This window comes from Phyllostomus hastatus, unplaced genomic scaffold (assembly GCF_019186645.2).
Source record: "Phyllostomus hastatus isolate PE091 unplaced genomic scaffold, TTU_PhHast_1.1 phas_scaffold_129, whole genome shotgun sequence".
Classification (NCBI taxonomy): Eukaryota; Metazoa; Chordata; class Mammalia; order Chiroptera; family Phyllostomidae; genus Phyllostomus; species Phyllostomus hastatus.
In genome coordinates, this window is record NW_025334009.1 from 27615599 (window position 1) to 27641080 (window position 25482).

The following is a 25482-nucleotide window of genomic DNA, read 5'->3' on the forward strand; positions in this document are numbered from 1 at the left end:
AGGCCCAGTATCGACTCCTCTGTAAATGCATCCTGGCCCTTGCAGGCAGAAAGGGGGATGACCTCTCGGCCCTTCTCAGCTGCTGGGAGAGAGACTCTGGGTCCCTTCACCCACGCGGATGGCCAGCACTAACCCTCCTTTCACCCTGAACTCTACCCAAGCACTCTGAGGTCAGCAGATGGGCTCTCGTTCTCTCATGTCACTCCTGGGTTGTCACCCCTCTGGTTTCTCTTTTCACAGAAAGACTGAGGGACATTTTAGACTCAGTCAGAGAGCCCTCTGTTCACCTGCAGGCTTGAGCACGGCAGGATTTTCTGGGAGTGTTTATTAAACAAATCCAAGCTCCTCTCCACACCTACCGAAATAGAAACATCCCCAAACGCTCACCACTGCAACCTATAAGGACCCTATAAGGAGAGTGTGTCTCTTTGCTGGTGACCTGCTTGCTTATAATTCGGGAAGGAGGAGGCTTGGGTAGTAGCAGTGAGACATCAGTGAGGAGGTGGGGGTTACAAAAAGAGAGGTTGATTTTAATCCCACGGAAGAAAACAGAGTAAGACAAATCAGGGCCCATTTATAGAGAAATATGTAAACCTAGGTAGGCTCATCCTGCCAGATACCTGTTCCCTCCTGCTTTCCCAATTGCAGCCCACTGTTTTACAGGGCGGCTGGGAAGCTGAGAGGCTGTGATTTTTACCTCAGAAGATTCACTTACAACTTGCGGAAGTGGTGGGCAGGGAACAAACACTGTGTATTTCCCTCCCTGACACTGTTTATTTGTGTCAGGACTGAAACAAACTGCAAAGAGGCAGTGAAAATAAATGAAACAGGAAGTGTGGTTTCCAAGCAAAGCAGTCCTCAAGGTTTTTGTGAAGATGTTAGCCACCCCCCACCTGCCCACACCGGGCACCCTGTGATCAGGCCTCCGCCAAGAAATTGCAGCTTTGATACAGCTGTGTCCTGAACCGCTGGGACCCACCCAAAGCCTGGTCAGGCAGAGACGGCTGCTTGGAAACCACGTCACAGACAAAGCATCAACAATCTAACCATTTTCTCCAGTGGAGCAACTTGACAATTGGGTGATGAATTTTTCATAGAAATTGACAAAATATAGATTCTAAGAAACAACCAAAGAGATGCCCCATGGGCAGCTCCTTATCTAACCATCTCCTCAATCATTTAAATTTGTTAAGTTATATTTAAAGCCTTTTAAAATGGCCAAAAATGCATGGTGTCTGTAATATCCCACCAGTGGCCAACAGGGGTCTTGGATGGGGGTATGCATGTTTTGAATCAAGGAGGAAGTGGAACTTTAAATACAAATAAAAAAGGATAACGAACCTAAAGTACACATTTCCTCACAATCTGTGGTTCTTAAACTTTTTCCGGGCCTGTACACCTTTATGTTTGTTTAAATGATTGGTGATCTCAAAGAGCTGTTGTTTATGTGATTTTATCTCCTGGCGGTTACTATATAGAACTTAAAGCTAAATTAATAACATTATCTAAATAATCTAAAATTAATAACAACAATACATTTACTGTTTGATGTTAACATAAATATTATACTTTTATGAAAAAAAGTTTCCAAAATGAAAATTAAAAGGTTTCAAAATAAAATGCATACTAAGAAGAGTGGCATTATTTTACATTTTTGCAAAGCTCTTTAATGTGTGCCTTCAGAGAAAGTGGCTGGATTCTTGTATATTCTGCATTCAGTCTGTTGTGCTATCCCGTGTCTGCTTCTGGGAAACTCTAACGTATCTTCATGGGAGAATGAGAGTGAAAAACAAAAGATCGTGTACATCAGTATGAAAGTCCTTGTGATCTCATGGGCATCCTGAAAGGTCTCGGAGACCCCCAGGGGACTCCAGCCCATACCTCCAGAGCCACTGCTGCAGACTGGCATGCCAGCTAAATTCATATCAAGCCTCTGCTTGGCTTCTAAGCCACTGAGACGGCTTCTAAGCCACTGAGACGGCTCTCCTTCTTATCATGTGCAGCAGGCAGAACCGCAGGACTGACCCGTTCCTGCTCCCCCACAGTGTGCACACTCCGGTGTAATTATGGGAGCTCGTAAATATGATGGGACAGTGACTCCCGTGATTAGGTGATGCGTACAGCACAGTTGACTTTAAAAATGGGAGACCATTCTGGGGGTACCTGGCCGAATCAAGTGAACCCTTAAAAGGGACTGGGCTCTTCCTGGAGAATAGAGTGAAGTGTGCAATTTCATTCAGTTGAACACAAGTGAGATTCTCTGTTGATGGCTTTGAAGGTGGAGGGAGCCGTATGGCAAACAATACAGGCAGTCCCCACAGCTGAGATGGACCCTTGGCTGACAGTCAGCAAGGAAATGGGGACCTCAGTCCTACAACCACAGGGAACTGAATTTAGCCAATGACCTTGGTGATCTTAAAAAGGATTTTTTTCCTCAGAGGCTCCAGAAAGGAATGCAGCCTAGACCATGCCCTGATTCAGCCTGGGCTACCCTGAACAGAGAACCTAGTCACACTGTGCCTGAACTTCCGACCTACACAATGTTGTGATAGTGAGTATTGTTTTAAGCTGCTAAGTCTGTGGTAATGTTACACATCAATGGAAAACTAATAATGTATGTATTATTTTAAATTGCACACATATTTATAAATACGTCTTCCTTGCAAAAGATGAAAACATTATTGAGAGATTAAAAGTTCCCTTTAAGCCTTGGCTGCTGTGTCTCAGTTGGTTGGAGCGTCATCCCATACACCAAGGAGCTGCAGGTTCCATGCTCCGTCAGGGCACACACCTGGGCTGCGGGTTTCGCCCCCTGTCCGGGCGCATTTGGGAAGCAACCCACTGATGCTTCTCTCACATTGATGTTTCTCTCTCTCTCTCTCTCTCTGTATCTGTGTCTCCCTCCTCTCCCTCTCTCTGGAATCAATGGCTATTAATAAAAATGTCTGAGGGTGAGGATAAAAAAAGTTCCCTTTGACGTACCACCCCCATCCTAGCCAATCTTGACCCCTTGATACCCCTTTTCCCTAGGGGTGTGGTATGGATACCCCCTTTGTTGGGTATGAATCCTTCCTTCCAGAACTTTCTCTGTGCATTTATGTGCATATGTTTGTATGAACAGAAAATATAGAGTACTGCTGTAGTGTGTTTAGTTTTCTTATTTGAACTTCAGAACACTATGCAGATTAATGCTATAGCTGGCCCAAGTCTCCTAAACATAAGACAAGAAGAGTCTGAGTCAATGTTCCCTATGTCCCATGCAGGCATTTGAACCACTCTATTGCTCTTAGATCTCGGTTTAGATAGAAATGTACTTTGGAGGTGGTTGTTTAGAATGGTGAGGATGGGGTTCCACCAACTGAGAAGCATTTAGAATCAGGGATGACCTCACATTTCTGGTTTTCTACCTCTGTCTCTCAGGTTATTCACAGTCAGAGTAAATCTGCTCAGTTATAGGCTTAATTCCAGGCCACCGGAGAAACATTGGTGGCCCTTGTGTCCCAAAGGAACCCTTAATGGCCACCTTGTCCCTGCCTTCATCCAGCACTGGAAAATCAGGGAACTTCAGAACATCCTTCAAAGAATTGCTAACTCTGCATTGATTTAAAGAACCATGAATAAGTATGGCCTTTTCAGAAACAAACCTATGGCACAGACCTGTATCACCTTAGGGAGATAGCATGAATCTTCTTTGACAGTGGACCACAGTGCCAGCCTGTGGAGGGTGGTGTCTTGCCCAAGGAGTAACCTCCCAACTTAGCTTATGATAAAACCATCAGAAGCAGGTCTTCCAAGGTGACTTTAATGATGGGCTCTCGGAAAGAAGCTCCTGTCTCAGGAAAGTTTGTCCTCCAGACTCACAGAGCCAATGGGCCACAAGCCTCTGTGTGAAAAGTGTGCATGTTCTGCATTTTGTAGCAAAGGACACATTAGCAGTGGCCAGGGGCAATGTCCTTCTTGCTTTGCTAAGGTCATCTCATCTTGTCCTCCCCTGACATCACAGTGGTCCTGACATTTTATAACAGCACAGACATGCCTCCTCCATCTTTGGCCTTTTGTGATGTTGAGTTTGCTAGGGAAGCTCTGGCTGGCTGTTTGTTCTGGGTGGGCAGGAAGCCTTACCAGTGTGTGTATCCTTGGACAGAGTGTGCCCTTTAGCAGGGGTTACACTTACCACGTCCTTGCAAAAGCTGTACCTACCCACATCCCTGACCCATGAGTTTCCATGCTTCCTGGCTATCCAGGTAGGGCCACCCCACCACTATGAAAGCACAGTGTTTGGGGATGGAGCTCTGCCCAGCGCAGGGCCACAGCCTTTGGACAAGGCGTGGTGCACAGAGCAGCAGCTGACTCCTTTGCATTTATGTGCCTTTGTGAACATGTTTCTGTTCCCTTTTCTGGTCAATACAATTTGAGTAGATACAATTCCCAAGATTCACCCAAGGAGGGAAATGTTCTTTGGGAATGTACAGACAGGTTTGAGTGAGTCTTGAAACTGGTCCAGGGCCACTGGGGACAGGCTTGTAAAGGTGACTTCAGAAAGTGGAAATACCCCAAACTTTCCTTCCACACAATCCATTTGCCTAAACGAGGAGAAAGCTGGCCTGAAAGTAGGCGCTGAAAGTCCAGCGTTGGGTAGTTTGGGATATATTCGGGCTGCTAAGTCGAACAGGGGTGAGGGCTCCTCTGTTTCACCATGCTAGAGGTTTTCGGAGAGCTGGAGTTTTAGAAACGGTGACCTAGGTAAGCGGGACTGGAGAAGTAATAGAGTCAGCCGCGAAGAGGGCGGCCCCGGCGGGCGAGGGCGGAGCGGGTGCCGCTGCGCTGACGGCCGCGGCAGACAGGGGGCGGCCGCGCCCACTTCCTCCGCTCCGCCTGGGCCGGAGAGAACTGCATCGGCGAACGGTGCCTCTCCAGTGTAGGCTGCGGCGGCTCCCGGACCGTGCTGGGCTGTGGCGAGACAGCTCCGGGCGAGCCTTCGGCGGTGGCAGCCGACGCCCCGAAGTGCGCTGCGCGGTTCGCGTTCCGGTTGCTTGCATGGACACCGCGTTGAAGCGGAGCCTCTCCGAGGAGCCGGCTGAGCTCCTGCCGTCGGCCCGGGACTTGGAGGAGGAGGAGGAAGAGGAAGAGGGGATGGAGCAAGAGCTGGAGGAGGAAGAAGAGGTGGACCCCCGGATCCAGGTAGGGCGCACGGGGGGCGCCCCGATCCCGGTTCTGCGAGGGCCGCCGCGGAGGTCGGCATCTGCACTTAGACCCGCCTCACAGCCCCCAGTGCCTGCGGTCTGGAGGCAACAAGAGAGGGTCTGAATCCTCGGTTTCACCTGGTTCATGGGGAGACTGCAGTGCCCGCGTGGATGCGGCCTGACTGTATTGCGGGGGTGCCCCCGCAGACTTCGGGCAGGATCCTGGGGTCGCCGCAGCGTGCCCAGCGGTTCAGTGGATGTGCAACAAAGGGAAAAAGGGGGCGGGGGCGCCATGCGGGTATCGGGGGTACCCCGGCTAGGCTCCCGGGGCCGCGGGCATTGCACCGTCTCCTGGCCCTGGGAGGAGGGGTCGGCCGCCGGGTGGGCGTTGTCTGCCCTGCAGCGTGGGCTGGCACGGGTGCCCTGGGTTCCGAGTATTCACCTGGCGCAGGTGCCCGGCCTGAGCCATCTTCCACCTCTGATTCATTGTTATCAAACTGAAGGGTTTATTGTCACCACTGGCTCAACCCTGCACTTGACCTCAGATGGTTTAAAACTCAGTGTTTCCTTGTTATGAGGTTGGGTATGGACAGAAATCGGGAATAACTGACGCTCGAAGCTGACGCGGGGAGAAGGCGAGGGGATTGGCCTGGCTGTCCGTGCCTCCATTTCTAAGGGAGATGATTAAAAACCAATTTCCAAGCTGAGATCGAGTAGTGGCAGCTTAACCTCTTCACCCTCCAAGCAAAAATCACAGCAAGTCCCTTTTCTAAGACCCATTTTTCTACCCTTTCCATAAATCGTTTTTTTAAAAAAATTATATATATATATTGCTTTTAAGTATGTTTTGCCATTACTGGAGCCCAAATTGGTTTTTCAGTGAGCAGATCAATTAAAAGCTCATTTAACTTAGCTGTTTTGATTTAAATGAATTGTTTTGGCAGATTAGCAAGATAAAGATCAAGTGGGAAATGTTTGCATCAGAAATTTTATTAAAATAATCAGTTTCAACTACTATTCTCTTGTTTTCTTGGTACAGGAATTCTGTTAACAAGATCCTTTGTTTGCAGAGTGAAATGAGTTAACTTCACATTGGGTACTTTTCACAGCATTTCATTTTGTAAATGTTTATTTAAAGGTGGGTTTTTTTAAGAAGCTGTTTTAAAAAATATCTACAGAGAATGAATAATTGGCAGTTTGAAAATAAAAGGTTTTCATCTTTATAGAAAATAACTCAACTACCAGTAAGTTAATACCAGAATTCTGCCCTTGAATTAAAACATTTCACTGGGTTTATACTTTTGGCTTGGACTCTTTATTCTCTTTCATTGTCTTTTCTGCAAAGTTCTTGCTGTAAGGCAGAAGCTGTTGTTTTGATTCAGTCTCTAAACCATTTGTAACAGGTGCCTTTACCTGAAGGCACAAACCTGGAATAACTATTTGACCTTCTCAGAAAAGACAAATTCCTAGGACCTTTTGACATTTCAAATCAAAAAGCTTTGATTTGAAAGTTTTCAGAAATCTGGACATTCATTTGCTCTTCCAGCCAAGGCTCTGTTGTTTTCCAGGAGAATTAATACCGTCTTGTCCCTCTGCCCTCAAATTGCGCTGGAGTGAATTTGCAGGTAATGGGGCTGAGTCATACGGAAACAAAAGACAATCCCTTAAATCTTTTTCTCCCTCTTTTCTTCATTAGGGAGAACTGGAGAAGTTAAACCAATCCACGGATGACATCAACAGACGGGAGACTGAACTTGAGGTACAGAAAACTGGGTCCCTGTCCCTGTGGGGGTGGTGTTGGCCCCACTGGCCCCAGAATGGTTAATTTTGCTTTAGTAGCTGAAGGGTGATTGCTGGCGTCCGCTCCTCGAAGTTGAGCAACAGCCTGCTGACTGACAGAGTCGAGTGCACCGCCGAGCTCAGCTTGTGGGTGTAACACATGTGGATCCAATTTCACATGCTGGGTTTCATCATGGAAGCTCCAAGGGGCCAGAACCGAGAGCTTCACACAAGTTAGTGTGCCTGTGGAAGAGCTAAGGGCCGAGGGGAAAATGAGCTGAACTCTTTCATGGAGGAGAATCAAGGCGCTCATAAATCTGTTCAATGTTTTGGGGCGCTTCCTTATATTGTACTTGGAAATGTATGTTTTCTCAGATCGAAACCTTTTTTTTTATTTCCCTGCTCTAATAATTCACTCCCTTCTAGTTCCCTGCTCAGTTCTTTAATGTCTGCTTGTGTGTAGAATATAATTATCTTAATGGTAAGGAAAAGCTGTTTGGACTGGGGAAGGGCTTTCCTGCTGGGAGAGAGGAGAACTTGATTTGAATTTCATGAACATCTTCCAACCTGAGCGTAAACAGATTAGCGTTCTTTACAGCTACCAATTAGTCCCCATCCCTTTTCGGTGGTGGTTGGTTTTACCATCCATCAGCAGGTTTGAACAGCCCCCGCATGTATCTGAGAGGCTGTGAATGACTGGCCGACTGGCGGAGCCGAAGGAATGCAGGGAGCTGTTGGGAGGACCTGTTTGTGTGGCAGGGAAGGTCAGCGGGAAGGGCAGGAAACATCTGGTGCCCGAGAGTGAGGGTGCGGGAGACAGGAGTGTCATCTCAGGAGTGTCATCTACCAGCCTTCCACGGGCAGCCCTGATTTCTGACTGCCTGCCATGCCGTGGCCCTGGAGGTACCGGATCTGGACTAGGGGAGTGGGGATGGTGAGCTTGTTTTCTGAGCTGTGTATGAGGCCAGTAACCCCTCTGTTGCAATTCTAGTTATCTGTGAGCACTGGTTGCCCTTCTCCCCCAAGGGGAGTAAAACCTGAGCGTTTATTTAAATTCCTTTTCACTTGGGATGAATGGAGTCTTATTGTTGGGTAATTGAAATCTCTCAGCACCTTAGATTTGTAATACCTTAAGCAACAACAGTAGCCCTGACATTTCTATAGGGGCTTACAAGGTGTTTTCCAAGATTTATCTCCTTCCATCCTGTCACAGCAGCCTCAAGTCAGGCTGTCGCCCGTGGCCACAGGTGGCCACTTGAATTTAAATTAACTTAATTATAATTAAATAATATAAAAAAATTCAGTTCCTCAGTCACAGTAGCCACATTTTAAGAGCTCAATAGCTATTGTGTTGGACAGAGCAGAGAACACTTCCAGCATCATAGAAAGTTCTAGTAGATGGCACCAGCCTGGAGAACAGGGAAGGTGAGGGCTGTCTCTTCAGGTGAGGACACCAGAGGCACAGAGTCCTCTCAGATCAGTGACACTGCAGAGCCAGGTCATTTTCTGCATCCCCTCCAGCTCTCCTATTCTACCATCCCACGTATGAATGACAAGTTGGAAAATAGTGGTTTTTTATGCCCCCCCCCAAAGGGCTCATTGATTTACTCATTCAATGAATATTTGTATGCCAGCCACTGCTCTCTGGTAGTGCTTATTTAAGTAACCTTCTGAGGGTAAAGTTATTTTACCTGTTTTGTAGCCCTGATTTCCAAATCTTTTTCTGAGCGCACTTCGATGTGTGCGTGTCACAGGAAGCACGGGACAGGTGTTTCCTCCCCTGAGCTGGGGTGCACTTGGCAGCAGCCAGGAGAGTTGGCCGGGCTGGTCTGTGTCGCTGGCTGACCTTTCCATGCTATTATTATTGTAAGTAAGATGTACTCAAATAGAGTGCAAGCTTGGTAAGCAATCAAAGCTTCCCTAGTATAGCCACAGTAAAAGGTAAAATGAAACAAGTGGAAATCATTTGAGTCTACTTCATTACACCCCGAATGTTCGAGATAGTGTAATTTCAACATGGAACAGATATCAAAAGTCCTTGAGATATTTTATAGATACTTTTATGTGAACTCTTCAAAATCTTGCGCGTGGTTTACACAGTGATGACCAAGAGGCCTCTGGTGTGGGTGTGTGTCTGTGGCGGGCTGTTCTCCGTCAGTCAAGCCCTGGGCACCAACCTTGTGTCAGGGATTTTTGAGGTGAGGGGTGCTACTGCAGATACATAGGTGAACAAGGCGAGTTTGCACTTCGGTTGGGGGTGCACAGAGGGGGCTGATAATTGCTGCTTGTAATAACTGCAGTGAGAGAGTGACCGGCATCTGAGCAGACGCCTGCAGAGCAAGAGTCCATGTGCGGAGGAGCAGATGGCGGGAGCGGCGGGCTTGTCCAGCGGGCAGGGTGCCAAAGCGTGTGGGAGAGGAAGCAGAGCGTTCGATACATGGTGGATCCTTGTTTGTTATGGGAGGTGTTTTCTCTAAAGTGGCGGTCAGCGTGGAATTAGTGAGTCCTGAACCACAGCTCCCAGAGGGGAGATGTTGTGACCCAAGACCCTAACCTTGAATTAGGGTCCTGCGAGCCACTGGTCACATTTTTGTCAACGGGTCAATACCTGACCTTGTTTCATGTGCGTTGCTGTGTAAAGACACCTTACTTAGTGTATGTTATTGATTCACCAATGTGGAATTCACGGGCGACAGAACAGAGACTCATGCCTGAACGAAGCCTGTGTAACACACGTGTGAGTTCTCTGTAAGACCATCACAGCCTTCCTGGGCTCAGGCCCACCGGGCAGCGCTTCAGCACTGGGCTTGGAGGCCATTTGAAACAGCAGAATCACCAAGGAAAGCACAAACGTGCAAAAGCTGATGGCACTTAACAGGCTGTGTAAGGGACACTTGTTTCCTGTACGAGCGCTGACACCAGAAGGCAGGGGACACGTACACTGGGCGGCTCCATTTTTCTGCCACTCCGAGTATGTCCACAGATGACTGGAGAAGCACCAGATGACTGGTATTGATTTGGGGTTATGAGTAAATTTTAGTACAGACTCGACAAATAATGAGGATTGACTGAAATCATGTCAAAGCCTCCAGAGGAGGGTCTCATGCGGGCCACATGCCTTTTTCCTTGACCTTTTTATTGTGATCTGGAGGGCCCAGCACACCCTCCTGACTCTGTCTGACTCTGGTACAGCACACTGGTGTCTGGCTTTTTGATGGCTGCTATTTTGCTCACGGAATGTGGCTTGGTCATCTCTGGGCACCTGTAGGCCGAGGTGCAGGCCTGGATTCACCTTGAGCTCCCTATCCTGCATCTCAGTTCTTTAGACTGGCGATTACCAGGAGGCCTCTGGATGTCATCCACCTGCACGCAGTCAGCTGGACATTTGCCTCTTTCTGCAACCTCGCTTTGCCTCTGACCTTGTTTGAACAGCGCCGTGCCCTCTTTGCGCTCTGATTGCTATCGAGAGGGCCAGCCTTTACAAGCTGTTGAAAGGAGCAAAGAGGGCACGGCCTCTTTGCATTTTTAAATGTATTTTAAAAATACATTTTTAAACCAGGAAATACATTTTCTTTCAAATTAAGAAAGCAAAGGTGTTTTCTCACAGACACATCCTTGAGTGTTATGGAGCACCTACTGTGCACTAGGGACAGCTTTAGGTGATGGGGAGAGAGCAGTGAAGAGCATGGGCAGGATGCCCCCTTATGGAGAGGGAGGGAACGCAATGAACAGTGTACCTGGCAGTCGAGACACGGTGAGATCTGCTAATGAGAACAAGTCGGGAGAACAAGTCAGGGAGGGGCCTTGGCGGGGTGGTATTTGGGGGAGAGGGGAGGGAGGAGGGTAGGAAAGACTTTCCTGAAAGAAGGTCTGCAGAGACTGAGCCTCTGAGCCATGGGTGGGGGGAAGAGCATTCCAGCCAGAGGGAAGGGCCTGCGCTAAGCTGAAGATGTGGCCTGGCTGAGGACCATGGAAGGAGGAACCAGTGCAGGGTGGGGGGCAGGGGTGAGTGATGGAGAGAAGAAGGGGAGAGATTCAGAGAGAGAAATGGGTCATTCCGATGAGGCCACCACGCAAGGCAGTGTACTGATGTAATTTTGCAATGCACATTTTATTGCGCTCTCTTTTTTTACATGTTTGTTAAAACAAGATGCAGAACAGAGAATTTCAGAGTTTTGTTGTAATCCAGATTTGCAAAATTCCATGCCAATTATTTTAACCACAATGTATAGCGTTTTTGTTATTTCCCTTGCTTGCTCTGAAGGCGGGCTATTCTAGGGATGCAAAATGGTCAGAGAGGAGGAGGAGGAGGAGGAAGGACACAGCCTGGCTGGCCTAGTTACCCACATACAGCTTTTCTGGCTCCCAGCGATCAGAAGCCGTCTTGTGCAGCCTGCCCTTCCCCAAGGAGGGAAAGCAGTTGTGAAGGTCCGTGCTCTGGCCCCACTGCTTGGGTGGGGCGGTTTCTGGGCAGACTTGTAGCGCAGTTGGAAAAAGCATTTGATTGTGCACATCTGTGTTCTTCAAACTTGCATAAAGCCCACACTCAGAATCTGCCTTTCCCCCCCCTTCAGAAACCAGCAAACATTATCTCTGAAAAGTAAATTTGAACTTGGAAACTCAGGAGTGGGAGAGGGGAGGTAGGGGCGAACTGGAAGCAGCCTGGCCTCTAAGGAATCATTAACACAAGTCAGGGGAAGAGAGAACTTCTTCCCTGAAAGGCTAGTGTTGTCACATCTTAGCACTTTGTCCTTGAAGACCGGGGAGTGTGGTGTGTGTGGTGTGAGTGAGTGGGTGTGCCCTGGGGGAAGGCCCTGTAAGACTTCAGTTGTGTTTTGAAGAAAGGACTAGAAAACGTTTGTTTGATGTGATAAATGCATAAAAGAGACGTGAGGAATAACTGTTCCTGGAAACTGGCACCAAGTTCCTGGCCTGGTGGCAGGCTGCCCAGCCTGGGCCGGGAGGGGCTGTGCCCTCTTTGTCCTCAGGTGAGATATCAAGTAAACACTGGCCTAGAAGCATTCGTGTCACAAACACAGCACGTCCTGTGGGCTGAGCAACCGGTCCCACAACTAAACCTCAGACACAGCCCCTGCCCTGGAGGAGCGTGCCCACCCCTGGCTGCGAGCCTGTAGTTATGGACTGAGAGGGACGTGCAGGGCCCTTCGGGGAGCCCGAGGGGGAATAGAAGGCTTCAGAGTTGAGGCTTGAGGACCCAAGTCATTTGAGGGGGTCTCAACATACTGGTTGAGTGGCCCTGAAGCGGAGGAGGGAGAGAGCTGACAGTAGACGCCTGCAGCTCGGTCAGTGTGGGGGCGGCAGGGGGAGTGGTGTTGCTAGGACTCCGGCCATGACTGGTGGTGAAGACCAGCACACTTGAGGTCTTTACCGGGTGCCTCTGGTGACCCGAGCTGGGCCTGCTACTGCGGTCCCCACAGCTCTGACTTGAAGTTCAGAGTCAGAAAGACAGGACTTCGGGCTTCCTGCTTCCGTGGCAGTGCCCTTTGCAGCACTGCTGGGATGTCGGGGGAAAGCAATTTTTGACCCAGCAATTGCACTTGGAAGAATTTATCCTAAGGGCGTACCTGGGCAAGGATAAAGGCCTGATTATGTTCACTGCAGCATTGTTTAAAAGTGTGGGGGATTATAAATCCGAATGACTTACCAGTAGGGGATTGGTTACATACACGAATACAATGCACACGCAGTGGTCGATAGAACCTGGGTGTTAAAATGATGACACAGCCTGTTGTGACCGTAGAAAGACATCGAAATGGGAAAAAGCAGATTCCAGAAGAGCGAGTCCTGTGGTGCTCTTCTTTAAACTATGTCCCTGTGCATAAAAACACCCGGGGAAGATTATACCCGGGAGGTGAGATGAGTGATATTGATTTCTATATGTTTGGAATTATTTGCATAGAATTTGTACTACTGAGTAGTTAGGGGCAGGGAGACAAAACCCAAAGCCATGGGGAAGAGGAGGTTGGAGGGTCCTGGCGTCGGGTGACGTAGGTTAGAATCTGAGGTCTGCTGACTTAAGGGGTGCTTGGTCCCCTGGAGCCTGAGTCTTGTCCTACATGAAAGGGGAGGTCGTGATTCTTGCCCCGTCCCTGGGTGGCCTGGAGGACAAGGGGAGATGCGGTGTGAAGGGGCGGGCTCCTGTGTGGGGTCTGGCAGGGTGCGCCTAGGCTCAATGGGTGCCAGAGGCAGGAAAGGCACCGGCGAGATGTCCACTGCCATCCGGCCACCACGACATCTGGCGATGGCTCTGCTGTCCTTCAGGCCCAGCCATGACTTTTTTTTTTGGTCGGTGACAGGCACTGGGCAAGGGGCCAGAGCAAGGGCTCGTGCAGCCAGCATCACAGGGGCACAGACTTGACAGTCACCGGAGCAACAGGGCCTTGGTCTGTGGCTGGTCTGCTGGGACGTAGAAATCCGTTTGTTTCCAGGGAGCCCTGCTTTCTTAGGTCTGTCTTCTCCGGGGACTTGCCTGGCACATAATAGGTGCTCAACAGAGATTTGTGTGGATGAATAATAATAACACCTTTCCCCTTCCTGGCTGTGTGACTGTGGGTAAATTATTCCATGTCTCCAGGCCTCAGCTTCTTCATCCCAATGGCGGTGTGTAATAAACTGTCAACCGTTACGGCCGTCACTGGGGCAGGGCGGTGAGGGCTGCAGTGCGGTGGGCGCTTGAGGAAGGGCTTTGTGTCCCCCCTGGAATGTCGTTCCTGCCTGTTTTTGTCTCCTGGCCACCCTCCAGCAGTAGTGACCGCTGGTGGTGGTCATGGGTGCCTGCTGTGTACCAGGCCATTTTCCAAGCACTTTGCATACAGAAACTCATCAAGTCTTTAGAACACCTTTATGAAATAAAGATTTATGATCCCCATTATGCTGATAACAACACTGGGGTGTAGAGTTCAAGTGTCTTGTTCTAGAGCCAGTTGCTCAACTTTAGCTCTTGGACATTGAGGGCTGGGCAATTCTTTGTTTGGGGGTGGGGGGGCTGTCCCGTGTAGCGCAGGAGGTTTAGCAGCATCTGCTCACTAGGTGCCAATGACAGCACCGCCCCTCTCTGGTCCTCACAGTCCAGCATGTCTCCAGATGTGCAGGTGTCCCCGGGGTGCAACACTGCCCCTGGTTGTGAACCACCACTCTAGAGCAGTGCCAGCAAAGTGCGGTCCTTGCACCAGCAGCCTCAGCGTGACAGGACCTTGTTCGGGCCCCACCCAGACCTGCTGAATCAGAATCTCTGGGACTGGGGGCCCAGAGGCTGCCCTGCCTGCACCCCCTGTCCCCTGCACTTCCTAGCACCCTTACCCCTCTACTGTGTGTTCATCAGACTGTAGTCTGGTCCTTTGTTTACTTGTCTGATGCCCCCACAATGTGTGGCCCCTGGAGGGAGGGGCTGGGCCTCCCCATCTTTTTGCTCCCAGCATCTCACGCAGTGTCTGAACACAGGGGTACGATAGATGTCGGAATGAGTGGATGTTCGTTTTTGCTTATTAGCATCAAGGGCCCTTGTGGACTCTTGGCACCGGCACGCACAGTGTCCTGAAAAACAGACAGGCCCCTTTTCTTTGGTGTCAGTTCTGAAAGCGCCTTTGTCCCCAGGCTGTTGTTAGGCAGGGCCTCCCTGGGCACCGTGGTGACATTCAGAAAGCACCACCTGTGTCCTTCCCCTCCCCAGATCCCCCTACCTATAGAGGTCTTAGCTCGTGAAGGTCCAAGATTCTGCCCTGCTTGGAGAAGTTGGCATTTTAAGAGTGGACTTTCACTTTAAAAAGGATGGCGCATGTGAACGTGGACAAATCGCTGTGATCTGTTCAGTGGAAGAAAGGTTGGGTAATCAAAGCACATGTAAGACTGTATGTGGAGTGTATATAAAACCAAAGAGCGCGTGCAGATGAGAGAAAAGTCTGAAACAGAGCGGGTCATAGTGGAAATACATGAATACACACTATGGACCGCTTGTCACCATGGCAGGTGGCGTAAATACAGAAATTGAAAGTAAGACTCTAGGAATTTACAAGAAAAATGACATTTCCAGGTGATCCAAGTGGCACTTCACTCTTCTAGTTTATTTTTGTTGTATTCCACAGATGTGTTGATTCTCAGTGGGCTGGGGGTGGGGATGGGGCCCCGATGTCCACGTAGGCTGAGAAGCGAGGCTCTAGAAAAATGCACCCTCGGATGTGACCAGTGGGTGCTGCCAGCTGCTAAGAATGCTAATGGTTCTGACTTTTCATTTCTTGACATTTTCTGAATTATTTACAGTGACCATATTTTATTATTTTTTCACAGGGAATGGGGGTGGAGAGAATGGAGCATTATTATAAAGAGATGTCTTTATGAGTCAAAGGCATGAATTTCTATGAAAGGAATTTTAGGAACTATGAAGGCTGGTGGGAAAAAATGTTCAGATTGGTAGTCCCTGCCGTAACTGTAGATGAATCCTGGTGTTGGTGGGCTCCCTGAGTGAATGACCGATTGTTAAACTCTCGTTGTGGCGATTCACGGAGGGATGGGAAGTGCCTTCAAGGCCTTTTAGGATTGTCTGCTGCCAAGAAACCCTCATTTACGAAATACAACACATCACCAAGATGTAATAGTGCAAAGCATTTCAAGTATTAAGAGTATTTAGATACTCAAACTGAGCCACTGTGTGAGTTTGAGTATTTGCATCATTTCTAAGTGGATAGACTTGTGGGCACATACACACAGGCCCTCTTGCCCAATCTCATTCACTTGTAGCCACATTAGCAAAATGTTGTTAGTATGGGCTGTTGACTAGAACATGGAAATTGCTCTCTAATATCTAATATCGACTCTGTTGCCTTAAAAGATCAGTGTGTCTCCCTTTAAGCTGTAAAGGCCAGTGAGAGAATACACTGACTTTCCTGGGCCCTCAGCTGGGACCTGTCACGGGAACATGGGCGCTCGCTGTGGGGGCAGAGCAGCCTTTGGTGCAGTGACATGACTGTGCCCCTGGGTTTATCCCAGATGCCTTGCTCCTACCGAGGTGTCCTCAGGCATCCTCACATCAGACTGCGGTTGGCTGTGGGGCTGGTGGGTTTGCTGCTGTCCTGGGGACGATCACGTCTTCAAATTCCCCGGGCAGCAGAGAGCTGTGGGCCCTGTGGAATGGACCCTTTTCATGTTGAGCTGTTCTTCTTTTTCTTTTCTTTTTGAAAAATTTTATTGAGTTCATTGGGGTGACATTGGTTAATAAAATTATATAGGTTTCAGGTGTACACTTCTGTAATACGTCATCTGTACACCGTACTGTGTGTCACCGCGCCAAGTCAAGTCTCCTTCTGTCACCGTTTATCCCCCTTTACCCTCTTCTACCTCCCCCTCCCCCTTGGCCTCTGGTAATCACCATCCTATTGTCTGTGTCTGTGAGTTTTTTCTTTTCTCTTTTGCTCAATCCCTTCACCTTTTTCACCCAGCTCCCAGCCCCTCTCCCTTCTAAGAGCTGTCAGTCTGTCCTCTCTCTGAATGTGTTTCTATTTTGTTTGTTTATTTTGTTCATTGGATTCCACATATCAGTGAAATCATATGGTACTTGTCTTTCTCTGACTGGTTTATTTCACTTAGCATAACACTGTCCAGGTCCATTCATTCTCCATGCTGTTGCAAAAGATAAGATTTCTTTCTTTTTTTTTTTAACAGGCAAGTAGTATTCCATCGTGTAAATGTACCATAGCTTTTTTATCTACTCATCTACCAATGGGCACTTAGTGCTGCTTGAGCTGTTCTTTTTTTTTCTTCTGAGCATTTATTGTGGGGACCTTTAGTGTAGGTGTGTGTGTGTGTGTGTGTGTGTGTGTGTGTGTTGGTTGGCTGAATTAAAGACCGGTTGAACCTCATCCTTAGGCAGGCCTCCTGGTTAACTTTGCCCAGCCCCCCTCCTTGGGAGTTACTTAATCTGCCTATGGCCACATGGGTGTTTCAACAGTAAAGACTGTTGATTTTATGCAAAGCATCTTAACCGGGGTCTCAGGATCCTTTGCAAAGCAGCTCTCAGAGAGCTCAGAGAAGCAGCCTCTTTCGTTTCCTTAAAGGAAGGTAGAAAAAAAAAATTTTGTTCTATTCTTGCCTGATTTTTCCTCTGCAGTGTTTTGCTGGATTATGTGAGAGGTATTATTTATGTTTGCTGGGACAGAAAGAAACTGCTGGCGGGGAGACAATGGGAGGAACATCCGCTGTTTATTGCAGCCACAGCCAAGCCCCCTCAGGACCAGCGCTGTCATTGTTTGTCATCAGACTCAGCCGGAGCGTGATGTGATGCGTGGGGTGCGCTTGTCTTTGTCCACCCACCCTTCTGTTGCCAGCATTGCAGGAGGGTTCAGCTTCATCCCAATAGATCTGCAGTCTGCAGATCTGATGTTTTCTTTCTTCCCCGGGTTTTGATTTTTAGTGGAAGAAGAGATGGCATGGATGTTTTCCTTCCCCATTGTTCTGGTTACGATTTCTACTTAACAGATTGCACTAAAACTTTATAGCTTAAAACCACTGCTTCATTTTGTCCGTGATTTGTGGGGCAGGAATTTGGGGAGGGCTCAGCTAGGTGGTTCTTGCTCAAGGGGTCTCTGATGGGGTCAGGTGTCAGCTGGGGCTGCGGGCATCTGAAGCCTTAACTGGATGGGACATCCGAGGAGACCCACATCTGCATCTGGCAGTGGATGCTGGCTCTTGGCTGCGAGCTCATCTGGGGTTGTCATCCCAAGGTCTTACCTCTGACCTTTCCAGCACGGCAGTCTCAGACACTCTGACCTCCTTACGGTGTCCAGCTTCCCCCACAGTGAGCATCTGAGATGACCAGGAAGCATCTCAGCCTTTTCAGTCTGAGCCCTGAAAATCTCATGGGAGCACCTCTGTTGTCGTAGGCAATTGGTCTGAGCATCGAGCTCACCCAGATTCATGAGGAGGGGACACCAATTCCATCTCTTGATGGCAGTAATGCCAAAGAATTTGAGCCACCTTGGAGAACTGCCACACTCACGGTGGTGATGTGGGCACAGTGACTCATCCTGAGGCCTGCAGGACATCCGTTTTCATTCACTTCATAAACCACCGCATTGCACAGTCCCTGCTCGGGTTGCTTTAATGGTTAACCAGCCTGCAAAGCAAGGACTTTGGTTAGTGCCTCCAGTGACCCTTAGACAAACCAACAACAGTAAAAGGATCATGTGATAGAAAATTCCTTGCCACTTTGCCCACTTCTTAAAAATGTTGTCTGAGAGAAAATGATGACATGGCTTCAACATGTTAGAAGTTAGTGAAACCTAGAGCTGAAAATATTGTACCCAGGCAGAGACTTTCTGGATTCAGGGGGGAGGTTCTAAAGCTCTTTGGGCAGCTGCTTTCTCTGCCTGCCACTGGGTTTGCTGGCCTCTCCTCTGGGGAAATAGCACCTTGGTATTGCATGCATTTGCTGGAAACTGGATCTACTCCAGCAGTTCCAGGTTGGAACTTGTTAAAGCAAACCAGACTTTAATGCTATGAAATGTGGGATAAAAAAATAGGAAAGTGTGTTTTGGAGCAGATAGAGGCTTACACGACAAAGCATGTGATGGTAGAAAGCGTGGGCTTTGGAGTTCAGGAGAGCTGGAGTTGAATTCTCCCCTGAGTCAGCTGTGCAGTCTTAGCAAGGAGCTTAGCTTTTCTGGGTTTTAATTTCTTTCTCTGTGAAATGAGAAGGGCAGTTAATACATATCTTGCAGGGCCATTAAGGCTTAAATAAGGAGATGTTTGTAAATAAGGCAGAGTACCTAGCATAGACTGTTCAACAAATGTTGGTTCTTTTCCTGACTGCCCTTTATTGAATATGGCTTCTACATAAAATCACCACTATGTATTGAAAGTTCCTTATATGCTAAGCATTTTGCTAAGTTCTCACAACAGCTGTTGAGGACATTGACAAGAAACGGAGGCACTGAAAGACTGAGTCAGTTCTCTCAGGTCACATGACTGATGGGTGGGGAGCCAAAATTTGAATTCAGGATTCTGTGTCTGGAGCCCATGCTCTTAGGTAGTTTCGGGATGTGTGCCCCTTCTGAGGTCCTCTCCGAGGCTGGTGAGCTGGAAGAATGCTGGTCTAGGACTTGGGGGACCAGGTTTTCGATCTTTGGCCTGACACTCCCCAGGTATACATCCTTGGGAGAGGAGCCTCACCTCCTGAGGTTTCAGTTACCTGCTCTGTGGAATGGGAACATCTGAGCTAAGTGAGGGGCAAAGTCGTTTCCAGCCCTGATATTGTGCAACTGAGATTTTTATTTTAATTTGGCCACACGCTGAATGAACTATGAATCACCCTCAGTCTTGCTGACATGGAAAATGCAAAAGGTCTTTGGTCAATCTGTGCTGCAGTTACTTAAAACTTTATTTTTAGTGAAGCAATGCTCGCACATAGCTTTTTGGGGGGAAACTTCGGAGCAGTTGTAATGAAAAAGGAAAGTTACCTGCCTAATTTCTTCCCATCCACAGTTTTACTCTGGGAAGCAACTAAAAACTTTTAACGTTTTTAGTTGTTCCTTCTGATCATTTTCTTTCTTGTCTCTAAACTGTTAGCAGTGGATTTTGACTTGGGTTCTTTTGCATCCTGTGTCTTCCTTTCTTTCCATTCTGCTTAGCTGCAGTCAGGAAGAAGGTTATCCAAAAGCCAGTGGAAACCAGACAGCTGGCTTGCCCGGAATGCTGTGGGCGGATGCATGCTTCCAACAGAGGCTGCACGAAATGATCTCCAGAGCTTTCCAAGGCTGGGCGGAACTCACCCCAGTGCCTTGGATTCGGAACCTTGTATTGAGTATAAAGTGGACTGTGGATTGCGCAACAGCCAGGGTGGGGGTTGAAACACTACCCCCGTAAAAGTGAGAATCAATTGTAGAATCCATTTAAAATCTAGTGTTTAGGGATTTGGGGGAAAAAGAGGGTCTTGGAGTTGAGGAAGTATGTTATGCTTCTTGGAGTAAATATGGAAATTGTTTGCTGGTGGTTGAACTCAGTAAAAAGCCCTGGTTTCAGCAGTTTTCTTACTCTTTCACAAAGAATCCCGTGGGTTTAAAACCATGTTTGGCCATGACTGAGAAAGCACTGGGTCCCCTCAGTCTTTCCAGCTGTGTGCGTGTGAGGGGCTACGTAACTGTGCTCCTTCCTCCAGGGCCTCTTAGGGCGGACCCTTGTGCCTGAAGGTTTGGCAGGGCTCATGGGCATTTTCTTTGTGGTGCTTTGGACCTTTGTCTACTTAAAAAAATATATGTAGCTATACATTGGTTAAATTCCATGCTGGTGGCTCATTTTTATGTAATAACATCAACAACAACCAAAAGAATTGAAAATGAGTCTTTTCCAATTTGACAGGCATTGTACAAAATAACTGGCTCATACATATTACTCAAAAGCGTCAAGGCCACGAGAGACAAAGCGGGACTGAAGACCTGCCCGCTCCAGGGGAGATGAGAGAGGGACGGCGGCTGAATGGGAGGCACAGATCCTGGGTTGGACGCCTGGGCAAATTTTCCCCCTTTATTGAAAAAGACATTAGTGGGAGAGTTGATCATTCAAATAAAGTCATAGCTCAGATGGATAGCCTTGTGTCCGAGTTAATGTTCTGGTTTTGATTCTTGTAGTTTGGTGGGGTAGGAGGAGGTCATCTTTGGGAAATGTGTGCCGAAGTGTTTCAGGGTAAGGGGGCATCATGCCTGCATCTTAACCCTCATTTTTCCCCCAAGTCTGAAATTATTATTTTTAAAGATTTTGTTTATTTATTTTTAGAGAGGGGAGGGAGAAAGAGAGAGAGAGAAACATCAATGTGCAGTTGCTGGGGACCATGGCCTGCAACCCAGGCATGTGCCCTGACTGGGAATCGAACCTGTGATGCTTTGGTTCGCAGCCTGAGCTCAATCCACTGAGCTACGCCAGCCAGGGCAGTCTGAAATTATTTTAAATTAAAAAATTTAAAGTCTTTTCTCCATCCCCAGCTCTGCCCACTGCCTTAACTTAGCCTCCAAATAGCAGTGCCTGTCCTTGGTTATGGAATCTTGACCTTGGCCATCGCGTCAGAGGAGGCGGTGTGGTCCAGCCTGGCGGGACAGCTGGGGCAAGCTGTGATGTTCTGGGGGCCAGGCCCGGGTGCGCACATGGATGTTTGGGAACAGTCTACAGTCGAATCAGCATTCTAAACCAGAGAGCCCTTCTGCCTAGGAGGAACTTAGTTTCGCTTAGGCCTAAAAAAAAAAAGGTCCAAGACCTTTGTTAACCTCAGAAGAGGGAGATTTACAGCAGGAAACACTGTTGACTGCCATCTTTTCCTGCTTTCCTTTTCCCTCTTGGAAGGAACCCCTTCTCGGGTCACAACCGAGACAGCGGGGTGGTGCTATGGACAGAGAAAACAGGGTCTGGCCTGGGCACCAAGGCTGTGGAGCTGCGCAGGGCCGGCTCCTGGGTCTGCAGCTAGGATTGGAACCCCACCCCCACTGAAGCAGTTTAACTAAAAGGGGGTATTTTCTGAGAGGTTAAAGGAGGCTTTCATGGAACCTAACAGAGGGAAGCATTGCTGGGCCTTAAGCATAGGGGTACCACACATCCCAGGTACCGTGACAGTCTTGGTTTAAGCCTGTTGTCCCAGCATAAGTATTAATGAGGTCCATCTTTACTCTTGAAAGTGCTTTGGTTTGATCAATAAATTATACACGGCTGTGTAATTTCAGGATCAGAGTCAGAAACCCAGATAATCTCCCCTCCTCTGCTGCCTGCTGGTGTTCTCTCATTTGCTGGCTTCTCGCTCTCTGTCGTCTCTGTCTCTGTCACTCGCTCCTCCGGGTTCCTCAGTTCTGTTCCCTGACAGAGTGTCTTGTATCAGAAACATGGCTGTGAGGTTCTGCCTGACGTGTGGAGGACGGTCCCCACAGAAGGAAGGGGAGGAAGTGGTGTCTTTGGCATGCACCCCAAGAGGCCTCTGTTATTGGACTTGGGGCTGGAGGACGAAAAACAGGAGTCATGGTGGAGGGGACGTGGGCACCTGGTCTCCAGCCATGATTCTGACTTCTCCTGACTTGAAGGGCCTGGTATTTTCTTCCCCCTTTTTTCTTTTCCATAAATATTTCCAGACCTGTGGGGCAGGTTGAACCAGGGTCTTCTGGCTGGGGGAAAGTTGCTGATGTGGCATTGGGCTTGCAGCGATCGGGCTTGGTGGGGTGCTCTGGGGGCTGGCTCCAGCTCCCCGGGGTCTGCTGTCCTGATCTCCCCCGCCTCTGCTTCTGCCTGGCGCCGCGCAGCTCTGGCTCGGCTCACGGGCCCTGGCTCCAACCTGGAACATTCTTTCCTGTTCTGCCTCCGCTGCAAAATTCCTGAAGGTGAAAATCCATCGGCCTGGCTCCCCTTCGCACAGGCTGGGGACGCCACGCAGTGGGAGCGGGGACTGAGGGAGGGAAACCAGGCAGAGGCAAGGAGAGAAGGCAGCTGGAGGCCCCGAGGAGCAGTGAGCGCCCTCAGTGTGGAGAAGCAAAGTGAAGTCCGGGGCCTGGGAGCCAGAACTGTGCAGTCTAACATGGCAACGACTAGCCACATGGGGCTATTTCAGTTTAATTTAAACAATTAAAGTTCAAAAGAAAATTTTGTTACTTGCTTTAGCCACATTTCAAGTTTTCACGTAACCACCGTGGCTGGCGGCCTCTGTATTGGACAACACAGGTAGAGAACACCTGCATTCCTGCAGAGAGTTCTCGCACGCCACGCTGAGGCACGCACTCCCGTTGCACCCAGTGCTGTTGAGAGCGGTTTCTTTGTCCATTCTAGTAGCTACTGCGAGTGCTTCTAAAGAATAAATTGGATGGGTGAAAAGAAAACGTGATTTGTAGTAAACTTCAAAACATTTCAAGGTTCTATAACAGGCCAGTAAGAATGTTTCCTCCAGCAGTGCCTTTCATCATATAATTCTAGAATGTTCCTCCATTAGGCTTTACGGTTCTAACTGGTTATTGTCCTGCTGCTGTCGTAATTTTTGCCTTATCCTAGTTTTCTGTGTGTCCTAGGTATTCTGCATTTTCCTTTAAATGGACTAACATTTTTACTTCAGTTTGAAAAGAATTCATAACAGTAAGTGGAAAACCACTAAAGGGAAATGCATTTTGAAGGTGAGGGTTTTATTGACGGTATGTGTGAATGGAAGTGCCCAGTGCATCATGGCACAGTTTAGTGCCCACCAGAGCAATGCTGTTGGTTTCCTGTGGATTTCTCGTTTTGCTCATCAAATTGTAGCAGTCCCCTCCTCTGTGGAAGGCTCTGAGGCTGGACTGGCCAGCCACCCGCTTCGTAAAAGGCAGATGAGCAAAGCAGGTGCCAAGAAGTGTGGGAACTGCTATGAAGACGAGGTAGCCCCACCGCGGGCTTCAAAGAAAGATCTGAGAAGGAACAGCTGTTTCCCCGCTGTTGTAAATATGTAGGTGTTCCTTGTCCAAGAAGGGATGTTGCAGGGCAGGCCCGAGGGGTGGGTGGAGGGGCCCCGGTACAGCAGAGATGATGCTTTTTGGCCTTGCGTCCCCGTTTCCACCCCCATCCTCACTGAGTACCTCTGAGAGCTTTTGGTTTTGTGAGCGACACCTATAATGTTTGCCACGTTAGAAATTAAAATGAGGAAGTTTTAAAATTTGTATTCATTAAAAAACATCTAAACCTATGACATATTAACATAAATAATTTATTTTATCAAAATAACCATTTCCTCAAATGCAAAAAAAATCCATGACAAAGAACGTCATTGTGATTTTTGCACGTTCTTCTCTCTGGCCAGATAGAAGAGCTGAATTTTCACGTCTACCTCTGTGTTCCATCCCTTATGATGTCCCGTATCGAGTGGTCTCTGGAAAACCCCACTGAACACTCACAAGAGAGAGAGGGTGGAAAAAAAGGCAAATAAGTCTAATTCAATTATGAAAACAGACTCCCAGAAAAGGTCTCAGGGACCACCCCCACTCCATGGTGCCCTGGACCACACTTTGAGAACCGGTGGGGAGGCGAAAGGCACCTTGCACTAGGAGACTCAAGGTCCGAGCTCTCACCCGAAGGCTGACATTTGCGTGCGGCTTCAGGCCAAGCAGCTCTCCTTCCCCAGGGCTCCAGCGCTCCGTGCAGACGGGAAGGGTCAGTCCTGCTGAGCCAGTCCTGCAGGTTGTAGTGAGGCTCAGGTAATGCCCATGAGATCTGGCCCCACCCACTGAAAGCGGTGTGTTTATAAATGGCATTACTCAGGATCTTTTGAAGTATGGTGTCATCTTTACTATGTAGGACAGTTATTTTTAAAAATTGGCATCCCGTCTTAATCCCACTTGGTTCTTGGGGACACTTGTGTGAAGTGGAAAGGCTGCCATTTTCTGCTTATGGGTGAGATAATTGAGGCTTCCGTGAGTGGGTTGGCCAGAAAGCAGAGACTCTGTCCTGTGTGTGGTGACACTTGGCACCCTGTATCCAAGGCGCACTAGTGTTGGCTGGCTCGGATTAGCTAGAGTTCTTATCTGACACGGGGCTATATTTGGTGACACACTGACACATTCATACAGGGAGGCTGTGCTGCCCTCAGCAGCTCTTGGCTTGGATACATCGCCCTCAGTCTGAGTCACCTAATGGATGTGACGAGGTTTTCAGATTTGAAGATCTGAGACCTCATTCAAACTGAGGGAACCCTTTTAGAACTCTTCAAATGCTGATCTAAAATAAAAAAAAAACAAACAACAAACAAAAACCCCCTGCCAGTCAACAGCCCTGGAGAGTAAATGGCTTGTTTTTCTTGACTGGTCAGGTCTGCTGGTTCCCTGAGATGAGCAGACCCTTCACCTGAGGGAAAACAGGCAGCTTCCTCCCCTCCCTGGATGTTCCTGGGAGCAGCCTCCTCTCTGGGCTTGGGAGGCACGCTTGCCCATGATTGTAGGAGACACAGGGCCATGATCCAGCCTTTTCTTGGACTGGGGAATAAGGCAAAAAGCACAAGTTCAGTGGAGGCAAACTGACATTGAGATAGATTTAAAGAAAAGTTTTGTACAAGTTAGACTGAATTCAATTCCCCAGGCTCTGCTCCTTATAAACATGGCTTTATCGGCAGGGCAGAAGTTAACCATGTTTAAGTACAGTGGTTTGCTCAGACCGTGGGCTGAGGCTCCCCTCCCTGTCTGTATGAATATGACTACCCTAAGGCCTATTTTTAAGTCTTTTCTTTTAAGGCTTAATTCAATTGCATGTGACAGAAACACAGTTTCAGCTAGCTTAAACATAACATGAAGCAGTGGTGACAGTCACGGATGTGTGTGCTAGTTTGGCTCTGGGGAAGGTGGCGTGCAGGGTTAGACAGTAAAGCATTATTAGGTCCAGAAGCTCAAAGTGTCTTTAGGACTTCCTGCCTCCTGCCCTCAGGCTCTCCCCTCATGGTGCCAAAGTGGTTGCCATCTGCTGCAGGCTTTTGTTCCAATCCACTCAGCCTTCTAGGGGTGGTGGGGGAAGTTTCTCTTTCTGACCATTACAGGAA

At 48.5% G+C, this 25482-nt stretch overlaps 1 protein-coding gene across 1 annotated transcript in view; it reads left to right on the top strand.

Annotated features, from left to right (window-relative positions):
• Positions 1-4869: 4869 nt before the first annotated feature.
• Positions 4870-25482, top strand: part of SH3BP5 (SH3 domain binding protein 5) — a 60302-nt gene continuing 39689 nt past the window's right edge. The window contains exons 1-2 of the mRNA XM_045856759.1: positions 4870-5181; positions 6880-6942. Of these exons, the coding sequence (XP_045712715.1) occupies positions 5038-5181; positions 6880-6942 (207 nt within the window). The 5' untranslated portion in view covers positions 4870-5037. The remainder of the gene's footprint in view (positions 5182-6879; positions 6943-25482) is intronic.